At 40.5% G+C, this 22500-nt stretch overlaps 2 protein-coding genes and 1 long non-coding RNA gene across 11 annotated transcripts in view; 1 reads left to right on the plus strand and 2 right to left on the minus strand.

The window, feature by feature from the left end:
- Positions 1 to 3601, minus strand: part of LOC123503241 (osmotic avoidance abnormal protein 3-like) — a 59864-nt gene extending 56263 nt beyond the window's left edge. For all 4 annotated transcript variants that reach the window (XM_045252809.1, XM_045252806.1, XM_045252808.1 and 1 more), the window contains exon 1: positions 2945 to 3601. The gene's annotated coding sequence lies outside the window, so the exon portion shown is untranslated. The remainder of the gene's footprint in view (positions 1 to 2944) is intronic.
- Positions 3602 to 6193: 2592 nt separating this feature from the next.
- On the minus strand, positions 6194 to 11281 carry LOC123503156 (tigger transposable element-derived protein 2-like). Of its 6 annotated transcripts, none has more exons than XM_045252661.1 (3): positions 10843 to 11213; positions 10265 to 10368; positions 6194 to 9043 (listed from the first exon to the last, which is right to left on the minus strand). In XM_045252661.1, the coding sequence occupies exon 3, from the start codon at positions 8767 to 8769 to the stop codon at positions 7369 to 7371; it is 1401 nt and encodes a 466-aa protein (XP_045108596.1). In that variant the 5' UTR covers positions 8770 to 9043; positions 10265 to 10368; positions 10843 to 11213; the 3' UTR covers positions 6194 to 7368. The 6 variants fall into 6 exon arrangements, with proteins under 6 accessions (XP_045108596.1, XP_045108595.1, XP_045108599.1 ...); XM_045252660.1 differs by having other exon boundaries at positions 10766 to 11213; XM_045252664.1 differs by having other exon boundaries at positions 6194 to 8758; positions 8887 to 9043; positions 10265 to 11213.
- Positions 11282 to 12809: 1528 nt separating this feature from the next.
- Positions 12810 to 22500, plus strand: part of LOC123503159 — a 10958-nt gene continuing 1267 nt past the window's right edge. The window contains exons 1-5 of the long non-coding RNA XR_006674352.1: positions 12810 to 13051; positions 15149 to 15276; positions 15485 to 15569; positions 17780 to 17970; positions 19795 to 22500. The exon at positions 19795 to 22500 is cut by the window's right edge and continues 107 nt beyond it. This is a non-coding gene — a long non-coding RNA (uncharacterized LOC123503159). The remainder of the gene's footprint in view (positions 13052 to 15148; positions 15277 to 15484; positions 15570 to 17779; positions 17971 to 19794) is intronic.

A 22500-nucleotide genomic window follows, 5' to 3' on the forward strand; every position in this document is an offset into this window, starting at 1 on the left:
GGGAAAACAGGAGAAAGATTAGGAGAAGGAGGAGGAGGAGGAGGAGGAGGAGGAGGAGGAGGAGGCGCGGAGGGGGCGTTTTATGACCTTGACCCTTTCTGATCCATCAAAGCTTACTGAGGTCACGTTCCTTGGCAACCTGGGATTAGGTTCCTACTGGCAGACACACCAGCTGACGGAGGAAAGGAGTAGGAATAGGATTGAGAGAGGGAAGGTGGAAAAGTGGGAGAAAAGGGTGAAAGGAAGGGATAGAGAAAGAAAAAAAAAGTGAAAGGAAGGGAAAGAGGAGGGGATAGAGGAAGATGAGTGTAAGAAAGTAGGAAGGTAGAGATGAAGGAAAGGAGATAGTGACGAAGGGATTCAGAAAAGGAAAAGTATGGAAAGCAGAGAAAAAAGGGATGGAAGGAAAAAAGGAAATGAGGGAGATTAAGAGAAGAAGAAAGAGAGAGAAGGAAGAAGAGGTGAAAGGAAAGAAAAGAGGAGGAGGAGGTGGTGGAAGAGAGAGACAAAAAGAAAGGAAGTGGACAAATTAAAGTGAGCGGAAAATGGAAAATGAAGGGGAGAAAATTAGATAAAGAAGGAGTAGAGAGAAAATAAATCTATAATGGAGTGAGAAAGGAAAGAAAATAGAATAAGGGAGGGACAAGAAGAGGAAACAATTGTAGTAGGAAAAAAAATAAATGGAGAAATGGAGGTAGGAGAAATAAATGGAAGTGACAAAAGAGAAGATGAGGAAGAGGAACAAAATAACGGAGAAAAGGAAGAAAATAAGAGAATAGTTCACACACACACACACACACACACACACACACACACACACACACACACACACACACACACACCCATACACACACGATCGTTAATTGCCAAGGGAACATCTGAGTGATAGTTGATAATTGGCTTAAGATTTCCAGGTAAGATAACACGAGCCTCCCGCCATGCCATCACGGACAGGTTAATTGGAGGTGTGCCTTAGACTTGCTTGTGTCGGGGCCAGGTACTTGCCGAGAGAGAGAGGGGGGGAGATTGAAATTCCTCCATTAAGTTGGTGAATTCATCTTTATTTGTTTAGAATGTATTTTCAAGGCAAGCTTTTTTTTATTTCTTTGCAATTTATTATTTTTTTTCTATTTATTCTTTCTTCCTCTCATCCTACAATACATTTCTTTTTCATTTATTATCAATCTATCTATTGCATTCTCTTTGGATTTTTCTTGTTCAAATTTACTCTCTCTCTCTCTCTCTCTCTCTCTCTCTCTCTCTCTCTCTCTCTCTCTCTCTCTCTCTCTCTTCCCTGCAGGTGTTTTAACGTAATTAACTTTTACATCACGTGCGTCTCAGGTAACTCATCCACACTCCCTTCCAAACCTTCACTATTTTCGCTTGCTTTCGTACAAATTGCCTGCTTCCTTCGTTCCCAGCAAAGCGTCACTGGTGCTGGTGCTGTCACAGGTTACCTGGATTTAATTTGCGTGAACTTACCGGTGTGTGTGTGTGTGTGTGTGTGTGTGTGTGTGTGTGTGTGTGTGTGTGTGTGTGTGTGTGTGTGTGTGTGTGTGTGTGTGTGTGTGAGTCTGTTTTTCTTTTGCTCTTCTTGTCTTATTCGTTCTGGAAATCCCAAGCTTTTGTTTTCCTTTTTTTTCTCCCTCTTTTTCTTATCATTTCTGGAAATCACAAGTTCTTTTTTCCGTGCGGTTTTTTTTTTTTCTTTTTTTTTAAGAATTATGTTACTCCAATTTTGTTTTGCTTCAGTTTATTACAATTTATATTTTGTTGTCTTGTTTTAACGTAAATTCCTCAGAAGTTTTTCTTTATACATTCTGTTTCTTTGTTTGTGTGTTTGCTTGCTTGTTTGTGTCTTGCCCTCTCTTATGTAGCGTTCCTTCACCCCAAGTATGTGTTCCTGTTTTGCTTCACGTGAATTTTAACAAAGTTTGGTGTTTTCCTGTTACGCAAACATTTCCTCGTCCCGGTCGTCACTCCGTCTTCTCTGCCTGATGTAACTCGCTTGTTTAGACCGTCACGAATTTCCGGGAAGTGGGAGTGACAACAGGACGAGGAGGAGGAGGAGGAGGAGGAGGAGGAGGAGGAGGAGGAGGAGGAGGAGGAGGAGGAGGAGGACAACGACAACTACGATGATGAGTAAGAGAAGGACGATGAAGAAAAGTAAAGAAAGAAGGAAACAAACTAGTTAATAAACAATTAATTAATGAGTGAATGGAAAGAAAGACAAAAAAAAAGGAAGTAGAAAAAAGAGAAGGAAGCGGAGAAGTGAGGAATAGACAGAGAAGGAGGAGGAGGAGGAGAAGGAGAGTTAGTATAGTGAAAGACGATAAATTATGTACAGTATCGCTCCTCTTCACACACACACACACACACACACACACACACACACACACACACACACCGCAATGCAGTACTCAACACACTGATCGAGGGACACACCTGGCCACCTAATTAAGGGCAGGTACTTTAGCCACACCTGTAGGAGTCTTCGCTACCTGTGTGACATTTAATTAAAATACCTGTTGACTCGAGCGCGGAGACAAGCAGGGAGTCACCGGTAATCCTGATGACCTGCACGACCATTACCGATTCTGATTATCTAGATTAAGTGAAGAAGTGTTTGGCTTTTGTAATTTGAGGTTTTTTAATTGTAATTGTAAGATACTGAAACATAGAGACTGGTGTGAAGTTTGCTTAGATTTGTTTAAGACCGATTCGGGTGTTCGCGCGGACACACACACACACACACACACACACACACACACACACACTCGGATAAATTGATCGATTAGTTGATTGATGGATACATACTTACTACACACATATCTACATACATTACATACATATTTCTATACATACATGCACCTTTCTTTTTGTCACAACTCAACATTATGACAGACACTCTTCATTTAATCATCCCTGTCACCGTCACTCTTACCTTATAGAATGTTTTAGTCCTCCTCCTCCTACTCCTCTTTATCCTCTCCCCTCTGTCTTCCTCTTCCTTGTCCTTATTCCTAATTAGCTTCGGTTGGCAGTCCTGGTGGAGGGAGTCACGCGGGGTTGGCAGCACTGAAGGAGACGTTGACGAAGAGGTGAAGGAAGCCTGAAGTGTGGTGCTTCTAAATGTTCTCTGTTTCTAAGTCACTGCAGAAACCGGCTTTTCCTCCTTTCCTTCTTACCTCACCCTCTCTGTATGAACGCTTTCTTATTATCCAGTGTTCCTTCTCTGCTCTTCTTTCCTTCAATAATAGAGGAAAAGGGAAAAAACACACGCACACACACACACACGCACACACGCACCGCTTCTCGGCTCACATGTTTAGCGGGGAAGATGTGACATTTGGCCAAACACCGCACTGAGAACGGGCAGAGTTACCACACCACGACCACCACCTCGTCTACCTCTGCCTGTCCCTCCACGCATCAGCCACACCGTCACGGCACCACGGGGTCACGGGTCACGGCTCATGGGTCACTGGTACACATGGCCTATTGTTTTGTTATTGGTCATGAGGGTGGAGGTGTCACACGGGCGCTTCCTCCTGCTTAGATCACTGCCCGTTGACCACTGAGCGAAGCCTTGGTTGACGTGGCCTCCGTAAGTCCGTAGCGGCGTGCAAAGACCGATACCTCTCAGAATACTTCGTCTACGTGTCACTAAAGATCGCACGCTGTCCCCCCAGAGTGCATTATGGGTTGGGTGTGTTACGATAGTATTATATTTCGATTCTTCTCCCTTACGTGCGTGTTTGCCTTTCCTTTCGTTTTTTTAGCTATTTTCTCATTATTATCGACCTGTTAGCGTGTATGTACGTAGGGATTTTTAATGTCTATTGTATTAGTGCATCTTGTGTACCTGGGAGGGGCTACAGGTAAGGCCGGAACACAGGTGAGGGGTTTGTTGATTGCCCTCACTATGCCAACCGGCGCGTAGCTGCCAGACGTGCGGTTGTGTTTTGCTGCCGCGCTGGGGAAGTGTCGTACACGGCATGTCTTTTCGTTACCTACCACCTGTGTGAGGGAGGTCACTTGTCACGTTCTCTCTCTCTCTCTCTCTCTCTCTCTCTCTCTCTGAACACTGTATTCGTAGCATATTTTATTACCACAATTATTTCTCCTATTATTTCTCACAACAGGAAGCGAGAGAAAAGTATACAGATAACCCTGTGAAATAGTTCATAAACTTTAGCCAAAAATACGTCCAAAACACTGTTCTCTAGCGGGTTGTATAAAAGGTGTGTGTGTGTGTGTGTGTGTGTGTGTGTGTGTGTGTCCCCATCGATTCCACGGCGCGTTGACACACTAATAATTCCGAACGGAGGGGACAAATTACACATGACGGGATGATAAATAGGCAGGAATCGTATAATAAGTAGCGAAGTAAGGAAGGCGCAAGGAATGGTGAAGGAAGGAATACTGGTGGTGAAAACAACTGCAGATCACACGGGATGACTCTCCTGTCGTAATGTCTTCCACTTCTGCAAACTTTTACCTGATATTCCTCTTTTTTTCTTCCTCTTATTTCACAACCGCCACTGCCACCACCACCTCTTCCTCTTCTTCCTCCTCCTCCGTAGCGATGTCTTGCATATATATTTCAGCCTTAATTATCTACTCGCTTCTGTCTCTTCTCAAACGCGACTTAAGAAATTAGATCCTTTAACGCCTTCAGTATCGTGACGTGTTTCCATATTCATTCTGGTTATTATTTGGTGATTCTATACAGTTACAGAAAGTAGTGAAGACTGTTGCCATTACTCTTCTGACCTTCATAGACCCTTCCTTATGTCAATAAAACGGTCTAATCGTAAACAAATCTCAATGTACAAATGTGTCCTAGTACTGAAGGGGTTAAAAATATTATTCTTATTGCCCCGTGGAATGGCAGGTTTTCAATCTATATAAATTATTATGAAATTTGAATCTCACGCTGTGATGGCAAAGCGAACCAAAGTTTATAAGATATGGTTCGAACCCTATCAGCTATGATGAATACATTGTGAATATTTGTTTTTCATACTGATTGATACTCTTGCTTTATTTACACTTTTTTTCCCTTTCCTATGACTTTACTTAAAACACATTGCTTTATCTGACAGGATTTTTACACTAAGTCGCTCCACGCAGTCTGAGCTTCGAGGCTTCGGTACACGTGACGTAAGCACCACCACCAATCACAGAGGTCATGGCATAGAAAGTAGAAACCTCCGCCATTATGGATAAGCACGAGCAGCATGAAGTATACCTCACCAGACCTCACCAGCAGTCTGTCTTCTATCACTGTGTGTGTGTGTGTTTGTGTGTAGAAAGATGCCAGAATGACGCACTTACCTACATGGCAAGGTGTAGTGTGGCAGGGAAAGGGTGAGGGTAAGGACAGCTATTACTGTTGTGAAGGCAGCCAGCAAGGGATAAAAGCCGGTGGTGTGCAGTCAGCCCTCACTAGCTGGTACGTTAGACATGGTTAAGGGTGTCACTTGCCTATCTGTTCTTGATCATTAGTCATTTATAGTTCACAAATTACCACTTAGTTATCCAAAGGAGTGACCTGTTAAAAATCTTTCAAACAAGAGGCAGTATGATGGAAACTACCATTACCATTACCACTTGACCCCCTCTGACCATATGCCTTAGTTCTTAGTCTCGTCTACCTCAGTTCAAAGTTGTCCAGAAGACAGGGTTAATGTTGACTATCAGTCCTTGTCATTAGCGCTTAACACGACTGCATGTTGTGGTAGTATATTCTCTGTGCTTCACGTTAATGATTTTTTTTTTTGGGGGTGGGGGATGCGCTCGGCTATTACTGACTTACTGATGCTTTTCAAAATCAACACAACCAAAAACACTTAGATTAGGCTTAAGTTGGATTAGATTCGCTTAAGTTAGTTTTAGGGGGTTCGGTTAGCTTAGATAAAGTTTATTTTGGTTTAATTGGGCATGGATACCAAAATAGGCCAAATTTTGTACTTCCAGAATAGTCTAAGGAGACATACAGCTTTATTTGGCAAAAGAAAGGCCTCTTGTAAATATTTACCAACCATTATAGTCTTCAGTATGGGTCAGACCTGTCATCTCATCACAGCACAACAATTGACTGATTTATCGGTATTACAGACCAACAAAATGCATGTGTCACAACTTAGTAATTTGTAGAAGAGCTGGGAGTTAAAGAAAATACAGACCATCCTTTTATAGACTTGTATTTGTAGAAAACGGCACCATGTGAGCCTGTTTGTGTATTTGTAGAAACTTTCAGATGTCATTACAGCAACATATTAGTCTGTTTGTCAGTAGGTTCAATTTGAGTACTTTCACAAAGTAAAGATGCAAATTTCAGTAAAATTTGTTGTTCACATCTGTTTTGTAATTTTTAGGATATATAGAAGTGATTTTGAAAGTGGCCAGTAGTGGAGCAATGTGTATTTTGTTACATTTTCCATCAATCTGTGATGATTATTGATATGAGAAAAAAAGGCATTATTTCCCTTAGTGAGGGTGCATTTATAAACTGGTAAGGAGGGAGGAAGGAAGGAGAGAGTTTACTGCTTCTACAGTAACAAGTAACTGTGTTTCTCGTGTTTGTTCTCTTTGCTTCTTCATTCTCATAACAATAGCCTCTGTCCTGCAGAGGGTTGGGATCATTGGATTGGTTTTCTTTAGAGGACCACCTTTCCAAAGTTGTCTGATGTTGGTGACTATTAGTGAATTTTTCTGAAGTAGTCAATCACATTGTCATTAAACAAGTTTATACTCTTGTTGACAACTGCCTTGTTAGGATGCCATTTTTCAACAATGACCTGTGTTTTAGACCACAAGCGGCACAGTTCCTTAACTTCAGCTCTAGTAACATTCCCACAATCTCCCTCTCCCTCATCAAAAATTTCCTGTGCCAGTTCCTCTTGCTGCATCTTGTGGAGGTGATGAAGTTCTTCTTTGGTGAGTTCAGTCTTGTGAGCCTCCAGTAACTCCTCCACATCCTTTTCACTCACCTCCAACCCCATGGCCCTGCCCAGCCTCACAATAGCTGGCAAAACTGACAGTTCCTCAAAGCTTTCAGAGTCTCTGCCTGTAACACATTCAGGCCAAAAATTTTTCCAGGAATAGTTCATTGTCTTCAGAGATACTCCCCTCCATGCTTTGTCTATGACTCTTAAGCAATGGAGGATATTATATTGATCTTTCCAGAACTCTCTTAGTGTCAGTTCAGTCTCATTTGTCACTTCAAAACATCTCTGGAACATGGCCTTGGTGTACAATTTCTTGAAATTTGAGGTGACTTGCTGGTGCATGGGCTGGATGAGAGGATTGGAGATGGGTGACAAGAATATAACCTTGATGAAGCTGTATTCACTCAATAAGTCATCTTCCAAGCCAGGAGGAATGAGCAGGAGTGTTCTCCACCACAAGAAGAGCCTTCAGGGGTAGATTGTTTTCCTGAAGATAAGCCTTCACAGAAGGAGCAAACTCCTCATAAATCCACTCAGTGAAGAACTGCCTGGTAACTCGTGCCTTTATGTTTGCCCTCCACATAACATTAAGTTTGCTCTTCATAACATTATTCTTTCTGAACACACATGGATTCTCTGTATGGTACACTAGCAAAGGCTTTATCTTGCAATTGCCACATGCATTACCACACAGCAAGAGAGTAAGCTTGTCTTTCATTGGTTTATGTCCCGGTAAAAACTTCTCTTCTTTAGCTATGTAGGTCCTGCTTGGCATCTTTTTCCAGAAGAGTCCCATCTCATCACATCTGAACACTTGCTGTGCCACATATCCCCCTGTGTTTACAAACTCACTAAATTTCTTCACAGACTTTGCTACTGCATTCACTTTTGACACAACCTTTGTTGTTGTATCCCCATTCACAGCAGCAATCTTTCTTTTTATAACACTTGCTGCTACATCCTCATTCACAGCAGCAACATCTCTTTCCATAACACTTGCTGCTGCATCCCCATTCACAGCATCACCATCTTCTACATCACTTTCTGCTACTTCCACATTCACAGCATCACCATCTTCTACATCACTTTCTGCTACTTCCACATTCACAGCATCACCATCTTCTACATCACTTTCTGCTACTTTCACATTCACAGCACCATCAACTTCTATATCACTTTCTACTGCATTCACATTCACAGCAGCATCATCATCTATATCACTTTCTGCTGCATCCACATTTGAACCAGCAACATCTCTTTCTACAGCACTTTTGGCTACATCCACATTTGAACCAGCAACATCTCTAGATTGAACACTTTTTATAGTATCCATATTTACACAAGCAACTTTTCTATGTACAAAGATCCCAGTTCTTGTCTTAAAGTTTTCTAACCAGCCCCTGCTAGCCTTAAACTCATTACAATCACCACTACTTCCAGACATGTCTCTCCTGCACTTGTCATGCAGGAGCTTTGCTTTCTTACAAATCAAGTCATAAGAGAGGTGAACACCAACCTTCTGTTTTTCATTTATCCACACTAAGAGAAGTTTTTCCATCTCCTCTATACACTTTGATCTCCGAGAGGACAGAATCATAACACCTTTTGCCACATCAGCTGCTTTTATCAATTCTTTGTTTTTCAGAATGCCACACACAGTTGATGCCGGCATCTTAAACATGGCAGCAATGTCAGTCACACGCATACCACTTTCATGCTTAGCAATAAGGCTTTTTTTCTCTGCTATTGTCATTAATGCGATCTTCCTCCTACTCTTACACCTATTTCCTGCTACACTCTTCCTGGGTGTCATGGTGAAGGCACAAGGATGATAAAAAACAAAATAAATAAATAAATAACACAAGGTAAAACACAATATTATAGTGTTCAGTTTTTGAAAATGTATTAAAAATTTCTTTTCAGCTTTTACCAGTTTTAGGATGTTTCTAAGCTTGCCCAGATTTTATTGTTCATATCTGTTGAACACATCAATTTCTTCTAAGCTCTTCTTCATTCTAGCTTGGTGTGAAAGAGCACTCGATCTCATTTCTTGCAATCTTGTGGCTTCATAGTCATCCTTGGCATGGCTGCAAGAGATGCAAAATAAAGAATGGAAGTGGGGAATGGTGCATTTAGTCATACAGTACAAGTGAAGCAATCCTGTGATTAGTTCAGTCATGAGACAATACCAAGATTTACAGCCAGTGTAGTATATAAACAGAATAGCATATTTTAAAATATGAATTCTATTAACAAAAACAAGGGGTATAGTTATGTTACTAAGATCAACTAGGCATGGCCCAACCAGCCAGAGACCTAGTGCCACACTGTCTTGTTCCTCAAAACCCCATATCATCCATATCCCTGAATTGACTAAGTAGACACACTTCCATTTTCCTTTTCCTCCTCCTCCTGCCAAACAATCCTCTGCCAGCATTCCTACACACCAGTGGAGGGCCGAGTATATTCCTCCTCCCTCCCTGCTGTGGCCCTCTCCCTTCCCCTGGCAGACCCTGTACTTCTAGAAATCTAATTAACATTTCTTAGAATTTTTATCTAGCTGGGTCATTTTGCTTCTTGAGACCTACTGAGAGAGGTTCAGCAAGTCTCTTGACTTATGACTTGCGGCTAGGCAAGTCTCCTTGCCCTAGCTGGGACCCTATGAGAAAGAAGGCATGAATGCAAAACTTCAAATAACAAAAAAAATTGTATATCTACTATAAGATACCATGAAACACTTACACAAAAGTAAACAATGGCATATCTATGAATATCAGTATTTTCTGTAACTATTTTCCATGACTGAAGAGTTCATAGATGAAGCCTAATGCATTTTCCACAAACCAAAACAAACAGTACCACAAGGTACGTGATTGCAGTCTCCCACTGAACAATCCACCACAATCTATATTAGACCAGTGATGACATATTAATGCTGATAAAGCTCATCTCAGAAAATAAGGCAGTTCTTAAAGGCAGCTTTTCACAAAATATACATGCATCAGACAAACACCATTTATGGGAAACTATAACATCCAAAATAAATTAAGCATTTTCATACACGGTGAGAACGAAGATGCAAGTGATGAAAATAAAGAAGTATATAACTATGTATGTATGTATGTATGTATATATATATATATATATATATATATATATATATATATATATATATATATATATATATATATATATATATATCCAACAAATGCACTAACATAAATGTAATAATGAATTAGGAATTATGAAAATTGGCAGCACTCATAAAGTACTACCAGACTTTTTTTTTTTTTCCTTTTAATATTTACCTAACAATAATATTGCTCATTTCCAGTTGGTGATCCTCCATCCAAGGAACCACTCCATGAGACCACTTCACTGGTGGGAAACTTCTTAGGCAGCAAATCACGCTCTGTTAATGGGATCAACTCAAGCATCTGGGCATAGACACTTATATGGATGCCCAATCTTCTTGGTATGTTGAAATTTAAGGCAGCTAACCTAACCTAACATATCCATTATGCTTTCCTACCATCCACAACCACTTCATCTAACATAACAGGGAGTGAGATATAGTTACCTAGAAAATGTGCCATATCCTAAGACAACAAATCTAACCTAACCTTAATGCATTCTTTATTACTTCATTCAGTAGTTAATTTGTTAGTTAGATTTTTGTGTGAGGATGCTAGACTACGTACATATAAGTACATATTTTGAGTGAAACTAAGGTGAAATGTTATAAATTGGGAGCAAGTAATGAACATAGAGGGATTGATTGAAAGCAAAGTAAGAGAAGGTTTGCAGACCTTGTGAATGCCATGGGTGTAAGAGACTATGGATGGATCAGTTCAGTTAATGTTATCCAAATCATCAAGTGTCTCACTTGTCTGCCCCAATTGCCACTGGCCTTCCGTCTCGTAGTCCTCCACTCCATTCTTCACAGTGAGTGACACCCATTCCTCTTCACCCTCGAGAGAGAGCCACTTGTCACAGGAGCTGTTCTTGAGAACCACCTGCCCTGCCCTGCCCACTTCAGCCCCACATATTCAACATCATACCAATCATAGCACGTCTCACGTACTGTTCTTCTATAGCGGCGTGTTACATCCTTCCTGCACTTCTTGCAGTCACTGTCGAACATTATTTACTCAGAATATGAGTACCACACAAGGTACATGCTCAAACAATTTTAAAAGTGTTCAAGAGCTACCGCCTTGCACTCACCTCCGCGCCGCCGTTCTCTGCAGCCATATGTTGTGTGGTGGTGGCCTTGCAGAAAACGGTGCTGGCGGATGAGGGAACTATTCTAATGTGTGGTTGATGGGGAACGGAGAAGTTTGGAGCTGGTTTAAGGAAAAATCACGATAAAACTTAATGGAGCAATGTTTTCGACGCAATAGATTAAGATTAAAGAGGGAGACCTTTGGATATGATTGGTTAAAGAGTAATGTTGATGCGTCTCTCTCTCTCTCTCTCTCTCTCTCTCTCTCTCTCTCTCTCTCTCTCTCTCTCTCTCTCTCTCTCTCTCTCTCCGTAGAATTTTTTTTATTACAAATTAACTCATTGTAATGTAAATGTGTACAAGAATAATTGAATTTAAGAATTATCAATCACAATAACAATAACTGCTATAAAGTAGTAGTAAACTACGGTAGTAATAGTAGTAGAGGAAAAAAAATTCAGATAGGTTCGTATAAACAGAAAACACTATCAATTATGTGACTCGTATCTCATACCTGATTCCTTTATTGTTTGGCCAAAATGGGACGACAGCGCTAATGATTGCCATTCTGCAATGATAATAGTTGGCATCGTGGCCCAATAACATCCTTCCCTTGTATACGAGGCAATCTCGGTGCTCAGCTAATTGGACCCTTTCATGGAACGAACACACTTCGTAATCCCATTGTGAGCACATGTCTAACTTCATCTGACAACCACTAATTGTTTGGTCCGACTGAACCAGGAAGCCCTTGTGTAGCCTCACTCAATCTTCCTTCTCTTCCTCTTATCATATTTTTCATCAATCTCGCTCCTTGCTTTCATTATTTCTACCCTCATCCTTTTCTTTATTCGGTACTTCCTCCCATTCTCTCTCTCTCTCTCTCTCTCTCTCTCTCTCTCTCTCTCTCTCTCTCTCTCTCTCTCTCTCTCTCCACTTATCTTATTTTTTTCCCCCATTTGGCGTTCTTCTTTCATCTACACTTCCATATCAATTAGAAGAGTATCTGTAATTATCTTTGTAGGCTATCTCGACCATTCATCCTCTCTCGAACCACTCTCCCTCCTTTTGCCTTCATCCCACACCAAGAAAATGACAGGATGAAATTAATATGGTGAGGACATGGAATTTTAGGACAACTTTAAGAACTCGATCACCAGCTTTCTTCAATGGTCTTAGTAAAACCAGAGAATAATCATATCCTTGCCACATCTCCCTCGACCTGAAACGACCATCATTATAATCTGAGTGGCGCGCGCATACAAGGCCACGAGGCACCTCTGGTTTTGCCTTAAGATGTAAACGTTATGAACATATTTTATCATGTGTCTTGTGAGCCTAATTAGAACTGACTGATACGCGTAGTACGTTAACGATTGGAGAGAGAGAGAGAGAGAGAGAGAGAGAGAGAGAGATTGTCTATGCGCGGTCTGGGTGAAGGAGGACGATAACTTAAAATATTTTGATGAAAAAAGCAATCAAATATCCCTCGTCTTTGCTTCCCGTGCTCTCAACCCCATGAAATAATCCTCATTGCGTTCATACAATATCATTATCATATACAAAAGCACCATGTAAGATATTGCAGTGTTTCTTCCCTTGTCTAGCGATAACTGGAAGCGTGCCAAACCTTCCGTCAGCCTCAGCCAGCCATCGTCCCCATCCACTCCCGCGCCGCCACTTCGCTTTCCACGCTACCCAGGCTTGCAAGAAAGACAACTGCCTTCCCTTCGCGCTCTCCTTTTATTTACCGTGTGTTAGGCCAAGTGCGTTGTTGAAGTCACGACTAAGCCACCGTTTGAAGTAGTTCATATAGCTCGCCCTAGCTGCGTTGCAAGTCTTCGTGTTCAACTCTACGGGAATAACACAGGTGAGACTACATTGTCTTGTTTCCGTAAGTTTATTTATTTTTTATTTATTATTTTTTTTCTTGTTTTGTTCGGAAAGTGACGGGATGAAGAATGGCGGTGGAAAATGTCTATTAATCGCGCTTTGTCAAGGATGTAAAGATGGAAACGTATAGTGAAAGTCCGGACACTAGGAAAATATAATCGACTTCTGTGATTCATGCTCATCTCTCCCTTTCCCGTTTTTCTCCTCGTCCTGTCTCGCTTTTCTTTTTCATTCTTCCTCCAGATGTTCTCATAAACCAGTGTGTGTTCTCTTTCTCGCGCTTCCGATAATCAAGACAGCCAACTCTTTGTGTGTGTGTGCTTGAAGTATAGGTTAAGGGTCGAACTGTGAATGCCTCCATCACCGCCACCGCCACTTGAGAAGTCTAGAGTCTAGAGAACAATTATGTCCTTGGTCTAGACTCTAGACCAAGGACATAATTGTTCCTTACGTCTGGCACAGAATTTTTTTTTTTTTTTAACAAGTTAGGCAGTTATACAGTAAAAAAAATTATCTATTCAACTTATTAATATTTCGCGTGGTTTTACGTGGTTTAGATATGAAATTACCATTACTACAAGTACTTTACACCTCTTTACTGATTAATTAAGGAACTCGTCTGATTGTGTATTTTCTACTTGCCGTCTTTTTGTTGCCTTTACCGAGAAGGCGGAAGAAAGGACCACATCTCTCTCTCTCTCTCTCTCTCTCTCTCTCTCTCTCTCTCTCTCTCTCTCTCTCTCTCTCTCAATTTATAACCATCTTAAATTACTCACTCACACACACGAGAGAGAGAGAGAGAGAGAGAGTTAATATACCTTCTCATAAATGACTCTCAAATATGTAAGAATCATCTTGAGAATTTTATGAAAGAAGGAGAAGGAAAGGAAAATATGTCCTGGTGGTGATATGAGTCATGCTGAAATGTACCCAGAGTGTTTGAAGATTATTACTCTCTTAAAAGAAATCGTAGTATATAGATTTTGTATAATAATAATGAGCTGTTTATAATTACTGTGATTGAGGGTGAATAGCATGAGTGGGGTAGTTTTAAGAGTCGGTGAAAGCATTGAGTGTGTGAGTGTGATGGTCGTGTTTGCGGTAAGGCGTTGAAAAAAAAGGACGAGTGAGTAAAAGGGGAGGGATTTGTGAATAGCAGTGTGACTTTAAAAGGAGGAGGGGTGGTGTGGGTCAGGTGCTCGCTGGGAGACAGGCTGTGAATACTGTGGTGCAAGGAGCAGCAGCAGATGTTGTAGTAGTAGTAGTAATAGTAATAAAATTATACGTGATACTAATACTGGGGTACTTTCCTATCACATTTTTCCTCATATTCCGCCTTTTCTTTCCATAAAAACACCACTTATTAACTTTAATCCTAATTTGAAAAAAATAATAATTATAGTGATAGTATTCTGTTTCAGTTTATCCTTTATTATATCTAGTAACCAATACCAATTACCTAAAGTATTGGAATGATCGTCCCATTTTCGTTAATAGCAATACCAGTCAGGAGTGTAGCTTAATTATAACAATAGTATCAGTGTCTGTCATAACCAAATACTACCGGTGGATGGGGTGGGGGGGGCGCCTGTGATTTGAACCTCTTCCCTGCCTCGTAATGTGAAGTGAAGCCATTCATCTGGTGCTTTAGAATCGGATGGTTGGATTGGTCTTCTTGAGTTGTAGGATCTGCTTCATTTTGTCCGATTTGGTGAGTAATGTATAGTGTTTTGATTGTAATTGTGAACTGTATTATTTTCATCAATATTCAGTTGATTTCAAGCTGTTTTATGGTAATTTGCTGCAGTTATTGTCTTATCTTTATTACTCAATCACTGATCATATATTTTATTCATTTATTAATTCTTATATCTATTTTCTCGATACATGCGCATCTGTGTATCGACCTGTTTGCATTGACGGGCTAAGTGGTTCCTTCTGGAAACTATTAATCATTGCATCGATCAGTCAGTCCTTACACCTCATGTGCACCTTTCATCCTATGCAGCAGCAGAAAGCTCTCTCCTCATCCATCACACACTCGCTTTACAGGTAGTGTGTGTTTCTGTTACAGAATCGTTGGTGAAAGAACCAGACTCAAAAGGCAATTTTACTCTTTCCCTCCGCCGACCACCACCACCACCACCACCACCATGGCAATGCCCGAGCCCATTAGTCTGAGGGACATCCAGTACCTACCCGGTGAGAGAGAGAGAGAGAGAGAGAGAGAGAGAGAGAGAGAGAGAGTTGACAGAAATACCTGAATGATTGCATATGCCACTCGATCCAATTAGAGGAGAGAGACATCCAGTACATCCCCTGAGAGAGAGAGAGAGAGAGAGAGAGAGTGAGTATAACATGACTCATACTTTATTTCCTCCTCCTCTTCACCCCTCCCCCAACACAACAGAGGAGAACAACATATGGATGTACGCCATCGTCGCCATTGGGTCTGCCTTCCTCGTCTTCGTCCTCATCTCCGTCTACCTTATGTGGTGAGTGAATTCTCTCTCTCTCTCTCTCTCTCTCTCTCTCTCTCTCTCTCTCTCTCTCTCTCTCTCTCTCTCTCTCTCTCTCTCTCTCTTTCTGCGGTAGTAAATATATCTTTTCCTCCTGGAAAACACGTAAGTTAGTTACCTCATTCCTTTGAATTCTTCCTTTTTTACCTCCTTTCCTTCCCTTCATTCCTTCCTTCCTTCCTTCCTTCCTTACTTACTTTTTTCCTTTCCTCTTCAATTATTTCCGTTTTGTCATCCATCATTCTATATTTATCTGTTATCCTCTTATGTTTATTTTTTCTTTCCTTATCCTGTTTTCCCTCTTCCTTGTTTCTCTCCTTCCTTTTTCCCCTCTATTTTTGTATTTTCATCCATCATTATTGTTTTATATATCACATCTGCTTTTGTTATTATTTTTTTTATTGTTTTGTTTTTATATTTTTCTGATTTTGTGTAGTGGTTTGGATTACTTGGACATTTTGAAAAGAAACGTCTCTCTCTCTCTCTCTCTCTCTCTCTCTCTCTCTCTCTCTCTCTCTCTCTCTCTCTCTCTCTCTCTCTCTCTCTCTCTCTCTCTCTCTGTGTGTGTGTCCGACATGAAGGAAAACACGTCCACCTCTTAATTTATGAGAGTGTCCGAGAGAGAAAACAGTCCAGAATTTAGAGAGAGAGAGAGAGAGAGAGTTAGAATGGGATGGGTGGAACAGGGAAGTAGGAAAACATGCTTATGGTCTGTAGAGAACAAGGAGAGAGAGAGAGAGAGAGAGAGAGAGAGAGAGAGAGAGAGTTTTCATAAACATAATACACAGACTGAAACTAACGTGTGGGTGTATGAGAGAGAGAGAGAGAGAGAGAGAAATTGCGTGTCGAGGAAAATATTTATAGATTAATTACCAAGGTCGTCGTTGCAGTCATGTAAACAAGAACGTGATGGGAAAATTGAACATATTAAATTGAGGTTCACAAATTCCTCACAATTATTCTGAAGAAGAAAAAAAATATGCCACATTTTCATTACGCATTTTACGCGATTTTTTTCTTTTTTAAATTATCTCTCTCTCTCTCTCTCTCTCTCTCTCTCTCTCTCTCTCTCTCTCTCTCTCTCTCTCTCTTTGATAAGAGTTTGGTTCATTTCCTACTTTTTCTAACTTCTCGACTTTCCTCTTCTCCTTTTTATTTATTTTTTTCTTCCTCACTCTTTCGTCAAGCTGATAAGACACGACTATATCTGATGCAGGAAGTGTGTGTGTGTGTGTGTGTGTGTGTGTGTGTGTGTGTATGTGTGTGTTTCGATGGCGTTCTTTTTTCCTTCTATTGATTTTTTTTTTATTAATGTTTATTTAGTGTTCTCTTTTTTTTTTTCTTTGTTTTGTGTGGGACTTCTCAACATATTTTGTTTCGTCCTATCTATTTATTTATTTTGTGGATTTCGTTATTTTTCTGCCAGTTTACTTTCATAATGTTGATCTTTTCAGCTTATCAATATTTTTAACTCACTCGCTTTTTCCCCGTTTTTTTATCACTTGTGAAGGTAAGTAATCATCATCTCGCCCGTTCTTCTTACTCATCATTCATATTTTAAGTTGGATTAACCCATTCAGTACTGGGACACATTTTTACCTTGAGATTTGCGTACGATTAGACAGTTTTATTGACGTTTGGAGGTCAGAAGATTAATGGCTAGAGTCTTTACTATTTTAATCCCCACATGAGTTTCTGAAGCTGTATAAAATCACCAAATAGTAAGCAGAATTAATATGGAAACGCATCATAGTACTGAAGGGGTTAAGAGCTTTTAACCAAACTTAGTTCTTTTACAAAACATATTTTTGCATCTTCATTTATCCATTAAAAAATGCTGAATTAATCATTTTAATTTTCCGACTCTTTATTTTGTTATTTTTCATTTCTTGATTTGAATACGTTGTAAGCTTATGTTTGTTATTGATATTTTAGATTACGAGTATTCCTTTCGTTTCTGCTACCTACTTATTATTCTTCCGTCCTTCGCTTTGTTCATATCACCATTCAGGTTTTTCCCATTCGCTAACCTTTACCTGCTAATTCTCCCTTCTCCCTCAGTACACATCTACCTTTTCCATACCTGCTACTCTCCCTTTTCCCCTCAACACAGATCTACCTTTCCCATCCCTTCCTACATACAGTATGAAGTTAACGCCTCGCCCTGCCTGCCTTGTCTCCTGTAGGCGATCTATGCGCTCCGAGAGGCAGGACATCGAGAGAGAGACGCTGTGTGAGGCGGAGAAGCTGCCGGCGAAGAGCAGTATCACCTCACTTCACTCTGACCTCTCCTTCACCGCCACCTCGCCCTAAGCAGACCCGACCCGACCTGACCCCGCCTGATCCCGCCACGCCATCCCTCTTCCCCCGTTAAAGGGTAAATTTCCTGGCCTTGTTTTTTGTTTTGTTTTATTTTTGGTATTGGTATGGTATGTGTTTCTCTCTCTCTCTCTCTCTCTCTCTCTCTCTCTCTCTCTCTCTCTCTCTCTCTCTCTCTCTCTCTCATCACTTTTGTTGGCGGATTTTTTTTTTTTTTTTTTTTTTTTTTCTTCACAGTGTATAAAATGTTGTCTCCATTTCATTCTGCTCCTCCTCCTCCTTCTGCTATCGTGTGTGTGTGTGTGTATTTTCTTTTTGTCTGGTCTCTCTATCTCTCTCATCCTTCTTTCGTATATTCGTTGTTACCTAATCTCGTTGTAAGTAAACACACTATTATTATTATTATTATGAGGCAGTATAGGGAGTAGTTTTAACAGCGGGATCTTTGCTATAATTTCCCACGGGACATCAATCAAGGTTGTTATAATTTGTCCCCGCCATCTCCCCTTTCTCTCCAGCCCTTCACTATAGCGTCATTCTCCTCCTATCTTCCTCCCTTAGCTGTACAAGCATAAATCCTCTCCACCTCCTCCTCCATATGCTTGTTTCCTCTCTTTTACCCTGCTTTCCTTTTTCGTTTTTTTTTTTTTTTTCTATTTTTGTTTTGTCTCCCAGTCCTCTTCAAACCACAGGCATATTTTCCTTCTTCCCTTCTCATATTCCATCCCTCTGAACCTCCCTTTACCCTCTCCATTCCGGAACCCACCTCTCTCTCTCTCTCTCTCTCTCTCTCTCTCTCTCTCTCTCTGTGTGTGTGTGTGTGTTTCACTATTTGATCTGCTGCAGTCTCTAACGAGACAGCCAGACGTTACCCTACGGAACGAGGTCAGAGCTAATTATTTCCGATCTTCGGATAGGCCTGAGACCAGGCACACACCACACACCGGGACAAGGTCACAACTCCTCGATTTACATCCCGTACCTACTCACTGCTAGGTGAACAGGGACTACACGTGAAAGGAGACACACCCAAATATCTCCACCCGGCCGGGGAATCGAACCCCGGTCCTCTGGCTTGTGAAGCCAGCGGTGTGTAATTCACTGTTTGATCTGCAGCTGCAGTCTCTGACGAGACAGCCAGACGTTACCCTACGGAACGAGCTCACAGCTGTGTGTGTGTGTGTGTGTGTTGTAAAAATGGGCATGAATTAGAGCTTCCGGTTCAACCCCACACTGCTCTCTCTCTCTCTCTCTCTCTCTCTCTCTCTCTCTCTCTCTCTCTCTCTCTCTCTCTCTCTCTCTCTCTCTCTCTCTCAGCTTCCGTGAGTCGCCAGCGATGACCGACTTTAAGCAATCGATAGAGAGAGAGAGAGAGAGATCACTTCTGGGTGCGTGCCAACACCATGTTAACTATATACGTTTTTCTACTTGTAAAACTAAGGTCATGGTTACGAGAGATTTTTTTTTTTATTTGGTTTCATTATGCATTCGCAAATATAATCTTAAGACTTGTCATGAGTTAAGTAAGATTAGAACATTAATATTTGTCAGAAAGAAATGTGGAAAAAAAATAACCTATCCCCCCTCTCTCTCTCTCTCTTAGACTTTTTAATCCCCCTCCACCTCCTGTCCCCACACTCCTTTGCTGTTATCTCCCTTCTCCTCCCCTCTTCCTCTCTTATGGCCCAATCCTTCCCTCCTTTTATTCTCTCTCTCTCTCTCTCTCTCTCTCTCTCTCTCTCTCTCTCTCTCTCTCTCTCTCTCTCTCTCGTTTCCTATTCTTTCTTCTCCCTCTTTCCTTTTCTTGTTCTCATTAACGGTGCCTATGTTAAAGATGACCTGTGTGTGTGTGTGTGTGTGTAAACACATTCAACCTTTGCAGTCACACACCTGAGGAGGCACCCATCTACGCAGTCACCACCACCACCACCTCCCGATGCAGGCAACAACACCAACACCTCCTACCACAAAAGCACGCCTCCACTCAAGCCACTCAGCTATGACGCACGCTCACTGCCCTTACCCACTCCCACACCCACCTGGGGACCTCCTCTTTCTGGTGCAGGAGGGTGATGGAGGCTGATGCTGTAGTCTCAGTCTCAAGCCCCTTCTAGATGTCACCTGCTTCTCTAAGGATACCTTAATGCCCCGGGGAAATTGTGTGGTGTCCCTGGTATGTGTGGAGGTCTTGTCACCCTGCATCCTCTCTCCTTCCTCGTGTCTGGTGAAGGTTTGTAGCACTGGTGGAGTCTCGGGTTGCTGCTTCACTATCTTGGTAAGCTTTTTTTTTCTTTCTCACATTCTGAGTCTATTTGTTTTTTTATATGTTAACACTTAGGCATTTTGTTTATTTAATTCATGACTTCCTATTCTTAATCATGTACTTAAGTGTTTTTGACAAGATGGTAAGTTTTTCACATTTCCCAATGATTTTCTTCATACTGAACACTTTAATTTACACCTAACCTTCAAATATGTACTGTATATCTGAACATTAAGGACAGTGATTGTTATTTGAATGATGGCATAAAGTTTGGTAATAATAATCTTCAGTTCCCATAGTACAGCTATAACAGGAGACTCCAACATTGCTGCCTTGCTTATCTGATCAAATTGGCAAGCGATGTTCATTTCCTTCCCCATCCTCCTGACTGCTAGTAAGTTATTTTGTTGGTGACCAGGAGCTTTTCCAAGCCAGTGGTCTACAAAGGAAGATTTAGCAGACCTTAACATTGTGTCGTAGGTGTTGATACATTTATAATATATTGTGAGACTAGACAGTAGGGTTCACGTTACATAGTGACATGCAGCAGAGTCCCACTTAACCAAAGCCAAAGGGAGGAAACTACTTCAGATTAACATTTCTGATAGCTTTACTTTTACTCTTCAAAGATTTTTCAACATAAACCTGAGGAAAATACTTGAATGGATTAGTGGCTGCCAGATGGGAGGTGGGTAAACACTTGCCAGAAACAAACAACCCAAATAGTAATACAATTTGCGATCTAATTAATAATAATTTGTTAAATTCACCATTCGTGGTCTTCAGAAATTCAGGATTTGGTGAAATGGGACTCTGGTGTAGCAAGTCTGTGTTAGTGGGTGTTTATGTAGCAGCAACTCATGTGTGAAGCTTTAAATCTGTAGCCCATAGCGTCGGAACAGGATGATAGGGCGCATTAGGGCTGGTCTTCCTTATTCTTATTAACAAAAATGGTTATTGATGTTCCTTTACTTCAAAGTCACCTCTTGTAACCTTGTATCATTTTGGTATTTATTTCTCATCAGTAATTTCAGATGGTTCTTGGCACAGTTATTTTTCATTAATTGCAAAATTGCAATGCACCTCTGTAATGTATTTTAACAATTATTCAGTTCTTATAACTACTACTTGAGTATTTAGATGCACTCTTGTAACCTTATATATCTCAGTACTACCTTACAATAACTGCATACTATTTCAAATGCACTTCTGTAACCTTGTATGTATTATCTCAGTACTAACTTTCTGACACCTAACTATTATTTGTAAGGTTCTCGGGTGATATTTTTGTGGCTTTAGGTAACATTGGCATTTCCATCATGTCTTCCATCGTTGATATACATAAATAAGCCAAAAAAAATATATCATAATGTTTTATACCTTGAGCTAGGTAAAAAATATATTATGGCATTATAAACTAAGCTGCTTTTATAAGATGAGGAAGACGATCATTGTGTTATTATTCACACAGCCTGAGTTCAGCTTCTCATGTTGTCTGGTACAACTTGTGACCTTTATAAAGTAATGCTCAGCTTAAATGGAAAATCAAAATCTGAATATCACAGGTCTCCACTACTCCCACTCACCAAGTTCATGTCCCAGTGTCAGTGTCAGATAAAGTGAGGTGACCATGAGCAATAACTTGTGCCATCAAATTATAAGCACCATTTAACACTTAGTTACATAGTTATTACTGCTTCCATTATACATAATTCATTACTGCTTCCATTATTTATGACTGGTCAGAGGCTTATGTCATGTCTTTACAGTTACATGATCATTCAAGCAAGATATATCTCCCACTGACAAGTTATAAGTCACTGACTTGTTTTGTGAGGTAATATAGCAATCCTTCACAGCTTAGGGAGGAACCTTACAGTCTGGGACAAGGAGATGGCGAGTGGTGGATGGAGTTTCTCATGCCAAGAAATATTTTATGGATTCAAAAATTATCAAAGGAAAGTGCATACTATGTGAAAATCAAAAAATATAATATCAGAGTTACTGACTAGTTTTGTATACAGATTTAAACTATATTATGTATAATAATAATTCTAGTCCCTAAACTATAAGATTAATCAAAATTAAGAAAGAAATTATTGATATTTATGTATCCCAAACTGATTAATACTTCAACTTGTTTTAAAGGAAATACTTATGTAATGGTAGACATGAATTATTTTTCATTGTTGGTTCTGTTGTGTTTAACATTTCATAAATTCATTTCACAAGGTGAAGGTCACTGGGTCAGCACAGGCAGTGTCTTGTACTGTGGAGCACCACAGAACATGTATTTTCCATCATATAACCCAGATTTTGCCATGC

The sequence above is a fragment of the Portunus trituberculatus genome, chromosome 13 (genome assembly GCF_017591435.1).
Source record: "Portunus trituberculatus isolate SZX2019 chromosome 13, ASM1759143v1, whole genome shotgun sequence".
Taxonomy (NCBI): domain Eukaryota; kingdom Metazoa; phylum Arthropoda; class Malacostraca; order Decapoda; family Portunidae; genus Portunus; species Portunus trituberculatus.